The sequence below is a fragment of the Alexandromys fortis genome, unplaced genomic scaffold, assembly GCF_014885135.2.
Source record: "Alexandromys fortis isolate MF-2015 unplaced genomic scaffold, M_Fortis_MF-2015_v1.1 scaffold_32, whole genome shotgun sequence".
Classification (NCBI taxonomy): domain Eukaryota; kingdom Metazoa; phylum Chordata; class Mammalia; order Rodentia; family Cricetidae; genus Alexandromys; species Alexandromys fortis.
Window position 1 is genome coordinate 11,521,671 of NW_026067938.1, and position 12,199 is coordinate 11,533,869.

Sequence of the window (12,199 nt, forward strand, 5' to 3'; positions counted from 1 at the left end):
ATTACATTTATTTGTGTGTGTATCCATATGTGTGAGCCACAGCACATATGTTGGGGGCAGAGGACAGCTTGCAGGACTGGGTTCTCCCCTTCCACCCGGAGAGTTCCAGTGATGGAACTCTGGTTCTTAGGTTTGGCTGTAAGCCTGACCCCCCTGAGCTATCTAGCCAGTCTATCAGTTTTAATAGATACTCATAATCTCCACTTGCATCAAGCATTGTTGTAATCCCAAAGAGACTCCCTTAAGCCTCCGCTCCCTTACAAGCAAATACTGATCTGGGTTGTACAACCAACTACCAGTTTGTCTCTTCTAGAATTTCGCATCAATGAAAGTGTAGTGCGCTCACTAGCCTGGCTTCTTGGGCAGATGACCATGCTTCTGAGGTGTATTCACGTGTCTCTGGATTCTTTTTACAAGTCCAGTACTTTCCCACGTCACACCCCGTTGCCTCCACTGAAGGCGTTATCAATGACTGTGGACTGCCTATAGCAGAGGTTCTCAACCTGTGGGTTGCAACCCCTTTGGGGGTCAAACAACCCTTTCTTTCACAGGGCTTACACATCAGATATTAACATGACGATTCATGACAGTAGAAAAAATCAGTTATGAAGTAGCAATAAACATAATTATATGGTTGGGGGTCACCACAACATGAGGAAGTGTATTGGAGGGTCTCGGCCTCAGGAAGGCTGAGAAGCGCTGCTCTACAGAGAGGTACAGCGCTAAGACTATATGACCATGACTCACCCGTCCTTCCTGCACTGCAGGTGTGTGCCAAGAGGCCCCGCCTCTAGGTGAGCTGGCCTGGTGAGGTGACACTTTCTCCTGCATTGTCCCTTGCTTCCCGAGTCCTCTTCTTACTCAAAGCCGTGTGCATCCCCCAGTGTTCCAGGAGGCATCGGTTGAGTCACCAGGCACCCAGGACAGCTGGTGACTCACAGTCCCGATATTATAGCACACAGATCAGTCCGTGTCCTTCCTCGGCGTTCCTGGAGCCATAACTTTTTTCATGGACGACACTGTCATGGCTACCCAACAGGCCGTATATCTCGCTGGCTGGCCACAGTGCCCTTTTCCATGGGCTCCGAAGAGGGCACTGGTAAACCTGGCGCTGTAGCACCCACTTTACTTTGTTTTTGTTGTTTGTTTAGAGCCTGGCTTGGGTCCTGGTGCTCTTTCCCCTCATTCATGCCTGGTTTCCTACAGGTTTTAGGCGGGGTCTGACTCATGTGTCTACCTCTTCTGCATCCGTTACCTTTCTGCCAGAGTGTTCTCTCCTCTTGATGCTACCCTTCTAGTCTTGCCTCTCAGACTCTTCATTTGCTCAGTTTTTAAAGTCCTGTCTAAAACGTCTTCTTGTCTTCAGCTGAGTTTCACCCAAATCTTTCAAACAAGTGAATTTTACTCTCCCTACCTGTCTGGCTACTTGGTTCACATAAAGGCTTTTTGTACTTAGCTGTTTATGGGCCTCTTCCCTTCTTCTAGAGCTATGAGGGCAAAGTCACCGTCTTCTTCAGTTGTATTGGCCCCAGAGTGCACTGATGCTAAGACTGTAGCTAAAGGATGGATGTTGCAGCCTAAAATGGTGACAGGGAAGGTGGGCTTCTCCTTGTAGTGTGCAGGTGTTTGAGGGGTTTGATAAGCACAAGCATTTCCATTGAGCCGATGAAAGAACTATCAAAACATCATTCGGGATGAATGATAGTAATGGCGATGTCTAATTCTGATGGTAGTGCCATGTCTCACCATGACGGCAGTTCACCAGAGAACACTCAATGCCAGTTTTTGCACTATTTTATTGTTACATTTTATGGCCAGTATTTAAAGCAACCTTTTGCCTCCAAGAAAGTCATTCTGATTCTCTCTGGAGTCGTGTTGAATAAAAGGAGATATATGGTAGTCTCTCACCACAATCTTCGAGGTTCCCATTCTTCTTAAGACTACATTTTTCTTCTTTATAAAGAAAAAGATTTGTTTGTTGTGGTGCTGGGGATCAAACCCAGGGCACTGCACATGCTAGACAAACCTCTGCTGAGCTGCATCCCTAGCCTCAAAGAAGATAGATAGATAGATAGATAGATAGATAGATAGATAGATGATTGATAGATAGATAGATAGATAGATAGATAGATAGATAGATAGATAGATAGATAGAAATTTAGCTGTAAGAAGTTGGGGCTAACTCCCTTATCTTTTTATTCATTAAAGTCCCAATTGTATTTCATGAACCAAATGAGATTTTAACCCTTAATGCACTAAGCTTTGCTAGAACCCCTGGGCTAAGTGTGTTAAAACCCTCAGTACGTTTCCCTTTTTATGTAAAAATTAGGACAGATGTTGGGGGCATTTTCTGGATTTTAATTGTTCCTAAGAAAGCAATATTCAGCTCTAAGTAGTTTGTCATATAAAATAAACTGAGGCTCAAAAGCTGCTTTGTGTTCCTACTGTTAAGCAGTTCTGAAGCCAGAGGGTTTGGATAAGAACCCAAAGTGGCCAAGCTACCAGATTTCTGTTAGTCCCGACAGAAAGTGCTTCGTGTGACCAAAACACTGGAAAGTCATTGGAAAGCAATAGTAGCAGGCATTGACAACTCCTGACTTTTGGAATCCTTCTCCAATCAAAGGAGTAAGAAGAAGCAACTATTGCTAAATCGGAATATCTTCTTACCTTCTTAGAAAAAAAAAAAAGTTGTCAAAACCCAGAATACAAACCATCCGATTAGCGCTCACCCAGTGAGCCGCAGACTGCTTCACACTTGTGGGATGTTCCCAGTTCTGCATTTGATTCTGGTGTAACAAGGCTGGGTGTCTACGGTGATCTAGACACTCTATAGCTGATTACAAGAGGCATTTTTTAAAGAGTAGAATGTGATGAAATAGCAGTATGAGGAAACTTTTTTTTAAATCTTGATGAGGTGTTTGAAGGAGGGGTTGATAGCTACCTCAGAGTTGGGCCATTCTCTTGTTATCTATGTCTGTCCTAAATTTGGACATGACTGGCTCTATTGGTATGTAAAAGTTCTTTTACCTACAGACATGCAAACTACTGCCAACAATATTTTGGCATGAGACTTCTCGTCCTGGTTTTTTCCCAACGCTACAATCTCAAATTTTCCTAACTCCGGGACACTTGTCTAGAGCGGGGTTTCACAAACGTCACCGTGAGATGAAACACATTTTCCTGTTCCCACACCCACCAATTCTGACTCGTTTAGTTTGGGATGGAGTCCAGGAATCTGCACTTTTCATATCATCCAGGTGATTCTGACATCAGAGCCACCTGGGTTTGCACCCCGACACCTCAATGTCTAGAATGTTGCTTTTATTTAAAAGGGTGTATACGAACACAAATAGCTCCAAGAGACTTTAGTCCATTCCTATATGCTGAAAGTTTATGCATGCCCGAGGACTTGCATCTGAGCTTTTTGACCTTTCTAACCCTAAAAATGAAAGATCTGGGAGGAGGCAAGATGAACTAGTTAGTGAATGGTTAGTTAGGGAGTTACCGCATCATTTGATTTTAACCTGGTACTTTACTCTGGGATTCCTATCCTCAGACCTGTGTCTTAGAACTCATTGTCACCAAAGCATGGGCTTTTGTCTGATCCACTTTTAGTCCTTGATTTTTTTTTTTCACGTATGTGTGGAGTGTGCACTGTTCTGACAAAGAGAACGGGGTTTCTGCAGTCTGTTGTTGGCTAGGGCACGAGATGAAAACAGCCGAAAAATCCTTCAGATCTGTCCTCGAGCGGGAGGAAGGACATTGGCAAGGAGAACCTGGCAGTGGAAGCTCTGCGGGCACCTCTGGCAGAAGGCGGCAGACAGGCTGGCAGGACCAGATTACAAACTGCCTTCCAGTAGGACTTGGTCACAACTATCAGTGTAGGAAAAGAAGGCCAGGGAGAGCATTGTTTTTTTTTTCCATCGTTCAGTCTGCTGTGGCTCCCGGGGAGAACTGAGCTATACCAATCCTTGGTGTCTGTGCTAACTTTTCCCTTTGAATTCCTAGCTGGGGAAGGTGGCCAGTTAGAGCCAGTTTGGAGTTCTGTGTTTGGGACAAAGGAGGTTAGGGGGGTCTCAATTCTGCTCTGCGCTCCCAGTTCCCTTGGTAAAATGGGACTTAGAGTGGGTGAAAATATGAGCTTGATTTACTCAGGAGATCTTGTCTTTTTCTACTTCCCATGTAGATTAGATCTATGTATCTTAGGGTCCCCATTGTTGTCTAGGTTCTCTGGGATTGTGATTTGTGGGCTGATTTTCTTTGCTTTATGTTTAATAACTACTTATGAGTGAGTGCATGTGATAATTGTCTTCCTGAGTCTGGGTTACCTCACTCAAAATGATATTTTCTAGCCCCATCCACTTGCCTGCAAAATTCAAGCTGTCATTATTTTTTTTCTGCTGTGTAGTACTCCAATGGAAGAGGGTTGAAGGGGAGAGGCAGGGAGGGGAGCAAAGAAAAATGTAGAGCTCAATAAAAATCAATAAAATAAGGAACAAATAATCCAATAAAAAGGAAAATATGAACTTGAGAGCCTTTTGCAAGGTGTGAAGTAAGTTTTAATGGTAGTGTAGTATTATTGATGGGGAAGTCGATTTAATGGTGCAGACAAGTGTTTTGTTTTAGTTGATCTTTTGTGGATGTCACATCATGTACCCCAGTCCCACTCACCTACCTGTCCCCTCGCATCCACCCCCTGCCCTTGCAACCTCCCTCCCCAAAACAAAATTTAAAGGAAAACCTGAAAACCAAACAAAGCAAATGAGAAAGGAGAATCATTTTGGCGAGGAAGCTGTGGCGTGGCCCAGTGAGTCACACCGTTTACCCTTTAGTCCACATATCTTTCCTTGCAAGTGTTCGTTGCCGTGAGTCATGGGTCTGGCTTGAGGCCTCTGGTTTCTGCTGTACGATCAATAACGAGCTCTCCCTGGAACTCCTTGCATATTCTGCTGTGGCCCTGTGTTGCGGAGACCCTGCAGCTCTGGATCTATGGGTGTGCCCCCTTCACGAGCTGCAGCAGTTGGTAGATGAGGTGGATCAAGTCATAGCTTAGGTTCTGGGCCTGGGTGGTAGCTGGGTTGGTCAGCCCACCGTGTTTCTGTCCCCGTCACTACCCGGGTGAGTTCTCCAGCACTGCCTCAGCTAGCTTGCCCAATGCTGCCTACAGTGAGGAGCTGGGTCAGTTCTCCTGCTCTTAGGGCCTTGGTCTGGCTCACTGGCACTCACCCCACCAGGGCAGCTCTGCTTTCCTAGGGAGGGTGTGGGGCCTGCTCTCCTGATTGCTGTAGGGAACATGGAGACAGGGCCAACTGTTCTGCTCTGACACCTTCAGAGCTAGTCCCTCTGTGACCCCACCAACAGGCTCAGGTCTAGTGTGCTGCCCAGGCAGGGTGCAGGCCCTGCTCTCCTGTGTGCTGCAGCCCGTGAAGGACAAGGCTAGTTCTCCACTCTGGTGGCCCCAGGACCAATTCTTCCGCCTGCTGCAGGGGTCAACAAGGGATGAAAGCTAAAGGGCATCTTTCCCTCACCCATGCCACTGTAGGGCAGATGGGGCAGGGTGCAGGGCCTGCTCTTCCTCTACCACTAGGGATGGGGGGGGGCGTCTTCTCTCCCTTGTGCAAATAGTTTTATAAAAAGTCAATGACCCAAAAGTTATGATTTGTGGGAGACTTTGAAACTGTTCACATAGATTTGCAGGCATCAAGCACAAGAGCAACCAGAAAGTCATTTGCAGCTAGTTTTGAAATTTAGAGGAGACCCTTGTCTACCATGGGTCTCCCAGGTTACTTGGCTCTGTGGAAGCTGCCTTTGGAGAAACGAAATGTGAAGGTCTTGGCGTTGGATGACCACCCCGCGCAATCCACCACCACTCATGTGCTCACGCCCCACTGTCCTGTCCTTAGACTCGCTGTGCAGCATACGACTCCACATCTGCCTTTAGCATCTTTATACTTTGAGGCCAGCAGAACGAAGGTCTGGAAAGTCTGAAATGCCCATGGTCACACAATCTGAGCCCCCCACCTTTTCTTGGTTAGTTTTTTCAGGGACACCTTTGTTTGTAAAACACATTAGGCCCACACTTTCTCTGGAAGTGTATTGTGAGAGGACTTCATAGGGTAATATTATGCAATAATCATGGGGAAAGAGTCCATCTGTGGTTCTGGATGAGGTACAGAAAGTTAACAGTTGTGTGCATTTAAAAGAGCCAGAACTAGGAGCAGGTGGCTGATTTTTCCAGTGGCCAGAGAGACTGAGAAGAGGACCCAAGGAAGGCAATGCAAGTTGGACACAAGCACCCCCATTTCCCTCATAAGTAATGCAGAAGAGGGGAACCCCAAAGGGGTTCTGCACACAACTGGCTCCCCAGAAGCATCTCAGGAAAGTGAGCACACAGTTGGAGAAAGGGGTCCTCCGTCTTCCTGTTTGGCTCTTTCTGTCACTATCTCTTACATAGTACAAACTTTGCCTTGCTTTCCATGTGAACCAAGCCTCCCACACATTCCCTTGTCCTCCTTTATTGTGTTTTAGGTCTGTTTATAGAAGAAACACAAATCTCCTGAAAGCCAGGGAAGCTTGTTGAACAGAATATAAAGAACAATAGTAGCAGGCCGATTTCAGGAGACTCCAGGAGCATGCCACTGTGTGTGTGTATGTGTGTGTGTGTGCGTGTGTATGTACATTTTGTTTTGTTTTTTGGAGTGGTTGTTTTTTTTTGTTTTTTTTTTTTTTTTTTTTTTGAGAAAAAAATTTCTGTGTAACAACCCTGACTGTCCTGGAACTCTGTAGACCAGGCTGGCTTCAATTCACAGAGGTCCTCCTGCTTCTGCCTCCTAAGTGCTGGGATTAAAGGTGTGCACCACCACCGCCCAGCTTCATATTTATCATTTTTAAGCCTAGACAAATCATGTTTTTTAAATGTACATGCGTGCACACACACGCACATGTGTGTGTGTGTGTGTGTAGTATGTAGTGTGTGGGAGGTGGTGGGTGCTGAAGATCAAACTCAATAACCATTATATTCTGTTTTGAACTTCAAGCATGTCTCTAAGGAATCTCTACTTAGGTCTGAGTCCTCTGGTAACAGCAACAGTAACGTAACACACATTTAAATGGTTGAGCACCGGGCCAGGCACTTACATTCAATTCTACAGGGAAAGTACCAGGGTTGTCTCGATTAGAGGTGAAGAAATGTGAGCCACCTTTGCCAGTCCCACGGTAGGCAGCTGGAGTGCCGAGACTGGAACCAGTACTCCGGCTTTCTTCTGTGGAGGTGCTTGTGTTCTCAAGCGTTGAAAATATTCCTAGCTGTCCCCTGTGAAGCATGCTACTGATGTATCAACAAGAAGGCAGCTCTGTGTCATTTCCAAGAACACTGACATTTTTCAGACCCTGGCTGTGTGATGTTTTCTTCCATAACAACATTCATCAGTCAGCGGAGGGAAATCTGTCTCTATGGGATGGAAATAATCAGCTCAGCTGCCCCCCCCCCCATTACAAAAATCCCTGGGAACTAATTACATAGGGCTTCACTTCCTCTCTGCTAGGGGTAACTGACAAAGGGCCTCAGATAAGTATGATTCTGCTTTTTCCCAAAGCCAGACTTGACCATACAGTGGGGTCTTTTTCTAGATGGTATCCAGATGATGGCTTCTTCTTGGGCAATGACTTTTCCTTGCTCAAATAGCTGTGATCTCGATGGCCATGGCATGGTGGGGTGGGGCTCCCTGGTTTTCCTGCTTTGGCCTCGACCTTGTCTTGGGGCTCATGCATCTCTGAGTAAAAGTGCCAACTTCTATCTTTAACAGGGGTTTAGACTTTAGAGATAATTTTGGAAATGAGTCTATGACTTTCTTTTTTGAGTCTAAAAGCTTTTTTTTCTTTTTTCTTTATGATGCTAAGGATTGAATCCAGGCAATTTTGCATGCTATAAACATACTTCACACTGAGCCACATCTGTAGCCCATGGTTTTGTTGTATAGCCCAGGCTGGCTTTGAACTCCTCATTTATCCTAGGCTGGTCTTGAACTCCCTATTCTCCTACCATAGCTTCCTGAATGACAGGATATCATGTGTCCACCATATATATATATATATATATGAATGACAGGGTCTCACTCTGTAGTTCTGGCTGTCCTGGAACTTACTATACAGACCATGCTGTGGTTTAGCTCATGTAGACCCATGAGCCCCTGACTTCGAAGTGCTGGAGATTAAAGGGATACACCAATATGCCCTGATCTGGCTAAATTTCTTAAATTAGATTGCTGGGGCTAGCTTCTAAAGCTCGCAAGCATGTGTCCTTACAAGAGGACATCAAGTATCTTTTCTGTGTGTGCTTAATCATGCCACAAGCTTTTAAAACTCAGCCAATGGGACGTTTGCAAACAAGGACCTATGCGGTAGATTTCTAAGCCAAGTATGGTGGCACACGCCTTTAAATCCCAGCACTTCACAGGCAGGGGCAGGCAGATCTCTGTGAGTTCGAGGACAGCCAGAGCTCCTGGGAGACCCTGTCTGGGAACTGGGTAGGGAGTGGAGGGAAGAGGTGGATTTTCTATTCATGTAGTAACTTCTTTAAAACAGTTATTCCTGGCAGCATGGGGGAAACTCCATGGTCACTTATCCTTAATCCGGGGTGGCCTTCTCTGCTTTTGTTTTGGCCTTTTGGCAAAGGAGCAAGAAGAAGGCAGACTGAGGATGGGCAGGAGCCAGCACGGGTGGTCCTGTGACCTCTCTGTGCTGTGAGAAACCAGGGAAAGTCCGTAGCTAAAATGTGGGGCAGAGTCCTTCTTCCCCCACCGCACACATGTGGTATGTCCCAGCAGACGACAGCCAGCACCCGGAGAGCCCTTAACACAATGTTTACATGTGCATCCTTCTAAAAAAGAATTCAGGAGTCTCTCCGCCAAATACTGCTTCCTTCAGAGCCCCGGCCGTCGGTCCGAACTTATGCCGTTTGCGAGTGTGAAGTGTAGCCCAGCTGTTGCACACAGCACTGTAAACAGCAGAAGGTCCCTGCACAGCTGCAGGCTGATGTCACCTTCTGGGGCCTGTCCTGCCCTTTGCTGGTTGGAAGTAACAGCAGTAAGCCACCCACTCCCCTGTCCAATCTCTCGCTTTCTCTTTCCGGTCCCCCTCCCTTGTCCAATCTCTTCCCTCTTCATGGAGCTCACACGAGCCAGCAAAGCTGCACACTGTTTGGGCTACTGGTTTCCGTGTGTTTAGACAAAGCAAACACAGCCGTATCCAGTGGTTAATGGGAGAGGATTTCTGCATATCCTATTTGATGTTAAACACCAACATACTGCAATTATGTCTTCAAGCTGACAGTAGTCTGAGTATAAGCAGATGCAGGAAACTGGCCGGGGTAGCGTTTAATAACCCTGTGCACCCACAGTAGACGCAGGCTGCTTGAGAGGGGTGGGGTCCACGGAGATGCTGTGTACTGCGTGTGCCGGGGTGCTCCATTCTAGACACTTGTGTACAAGACGCTTGTGTCTGGTGTGAGTTTTTGGATGAGCTGGGCCATCTTGGCTTGTTGTTTGCTGATGTATGAGATTGTAAAAACGGGATTTCCCTCACTAGAAACTGATCTCCTCATCAATTGGCTATGAAGCAATTTTTATAGATTTTTTCCATATACAGGGCTAATTTGAGACACACAAGGGACCTCATGGGAAGGCGTCCATCCTTCTTGTTTCTACATGTTGGAAGGTCAACTGGCAGAAACTAGTGTTAGGTGTAATAGAGTAACGTTGGACATCTCAAATCTATTTTGCTTCCTTGATAAACACTTTAAGAAGATATGTGTGAAGAGGGTGTTTGATAGCAATTAAGAAAGCCATTCATTATCTTTTATTAAACCCTTTTAAAGAAAAAGAGGCTTACAGTATTTAATCCCAAATGTTTTCTGGGACGCCCCTGCCATCTGGTTTTCATCCCCCATTTTGGCTCGTCCCTCCAACATTTCTGCTTTGTGCATTGGTTTTATTGTGATTTTTGTCTGTCTGCTCGTTGTTTTGAGATAGCCTTGCTATGTAGCCCAGGCTGGTGTCAAACTCAAAGATCTTGCTGCTTGAGCCTCTTGGATGCTGGGACTGCAGGCATGCAGCACACACCACCACATTTGGCTCTTCTTTGTGGACCTTTTAGTACCCAAGGCACAGAATGTTCCGTTTAGATATAAATGGTGTGGGAGTGGAGTTTTCAGTCTTCCCAGTAGAAGTTTATTAATGTGTCTGTAAGGTGACTCTACTTAAAGGCCCACTATGTGAATTAAAATCATAATGTCCCACCTCACACTCTCAGATGCATTAAGATGGATATTCTATATATTTTTCTTTAAAATTAAAAAAATGAGATTATTATAATTGTTTCATTTCCCCCTTCCCTTCCTCCAAACCTTCCTACATACCTGCTCCTTGCGTTATATATTTTTTTTTTAAAAATATGTTTTGGTGAGGATGTTGAGAAAGGAAATCTTGCTCATTACATTGTAAAGTCATTTAGTAACTGAAAGTGGAATTAGCCCTATGAAACAGCAATTTCTCTTCCAGATATAAACACAGGAAAATTCAAGCAGGAAGCATGCAGCTGTTGCTGTACCTATGTTCAGTACCTACAGGACCTATGTTCAGTGTAGTCAGGTGGTGGAAACAGCTTACATGCAATCAGTGGATCAGTATGTAGTGTGTACACACAGTAGAGTCTTAGCCTTAAAGGAAAGGCAGCCGTGGCATAAGCTACAGTGTGGATAAACCCCGAAGACAGCATGCTAAGTGACATAAGCCCAGTAAAAAGACAGGCACTGTGTGGACGAAGGGGGCTCTCCGAGGTGGGAGAATGGTGGCAATAATCAAAACGCATTACCTGTGTGTGAAGTCACAGAGAGAAAAGATTTATCTTGGTTCACGGTTTTGGAGGTATTTTGACGCGGTTCCTTTCTGCCATCATGGCAGGGAGAGCACACTGTTGAGGGAAATCATTTGCCTCATGCCTGGGGAATGAAAGTGAGGAAGGGACAGCATCCTGATGTTCCGTGCAGAGGTGTGTCCCGGTGACCTAAGGCCACCGCCCGCCAGTGGCACTGCATGCCTTTTGCACATGGGCCTTTGATGGACATTTCTTATTTGAACTACAGCGCTGGTCACAGGATAAGTGAAGTGGTAGCGTGTTTGTGTAATGGTGTGTAAATGTGTGTTTCAGACACTGAGCAAATTTAAAGGCTCTTTCTCTCTTTTTACGTCCTCTTTAGTCGCAGCGTCAAGCACCTGTGAGAAGCTGGAAAAGGCCAGGAATGACTTACAAACAGCATATGAAGGATTTGTCCAGAAACTTAACCAGCAACACCAGACGGACCGGACAGAACTGGAGAACCGGCTGAAGGAATTCTACACGGCAGAGTGCGAGAAGCTCCAGAACATCTACATCGAGGAGGCAGAAAAGTATAAAACCCAGCTGCAGGAGCAGGTCCGTGCTGCACTGGGCTGCTCTGGGCGAGGCTGTCTGCTGGAGTTTAGGATGCTGTCTACATTCTTAATGAGTTATCCCTTGCCTTTTGGTTTAGCTGGGGGAAAGCTTCTGGGATTTTTATGATGAAACAATGTTGCGTTAAAAGAAGAGGGAAGTAGCCAGGCACAGCTGTACATACCTATAACCCCAACACTCGGAAAGCTGAAGCAGACTGATCAAGGCCTGCTTTGGCTGCAGAGAAACTTCAAAGTTCAACATGGGTAACTTAGTCCCTGGCTGGAAGTAAAGACTGAAAATAGCCAAATATGACCTCGGTGATACAGAAGTAATGACTCCCTGGCTTAAGTCCACAGTATGAAAAAAAAATTCTGTAATCCCACCAGCTAGCTACCTGGAGAGGTTGGGGCAATTTAGTAAGTAAGACTGTCTCAAAATAAAACGTAAATGGGGACCAGAGCTCAGAGATGCAGCGAGAGCCTGAAAGCATTTCCAAGGCTCTGGCTAATCCCTAGCAGTACCCCCCCCCAAAAAAAAATCTTTTTAAAGAAGGTATAGAAATATCCCCCAAACAGTCCCCTTGGGAGCATCTTGGTATTTGGCTACTAAGCCACTTGTTTGTTTGTTTTTAAAAATGCCTTTTTAATAAGCCATTTCCTCATTACTATCATAAACTGAATTTTTGGTTCCCTATTTCGCTTTTTACTTAGTTATATGCACAGTTCCCACT

At 45.6% G+C, this 12,199-nt stretch overlaps 1 protein-coding gene across 8 annotated transcripts in view; it reads left to right on the forward strand.

Annotated features, from left to right (window-relative positions):
- The window catches only part of Mtus1 (microtubule associated scaffold protein 1), a 121,733-nt gene that overhangs the window by 99,625 nt on the left and 9,909 nt on the right, over window positions 1-12,199 (forward strand). For all 8 annotated transcript variants that reach the window (XM_050147205.1, XM_050147204.1, XM_050147203.1 and 5 more), the window contains one exon: window positions 11,255-11,469. In XM_050147205.1, the coding sequence (XP_050003162.1) occupies window positions 11,255-11,469 (215 nt within the window). The remainder of the gene's footprint in view (window positions 1-11,254; window positions 11,470-12,199) is intronic.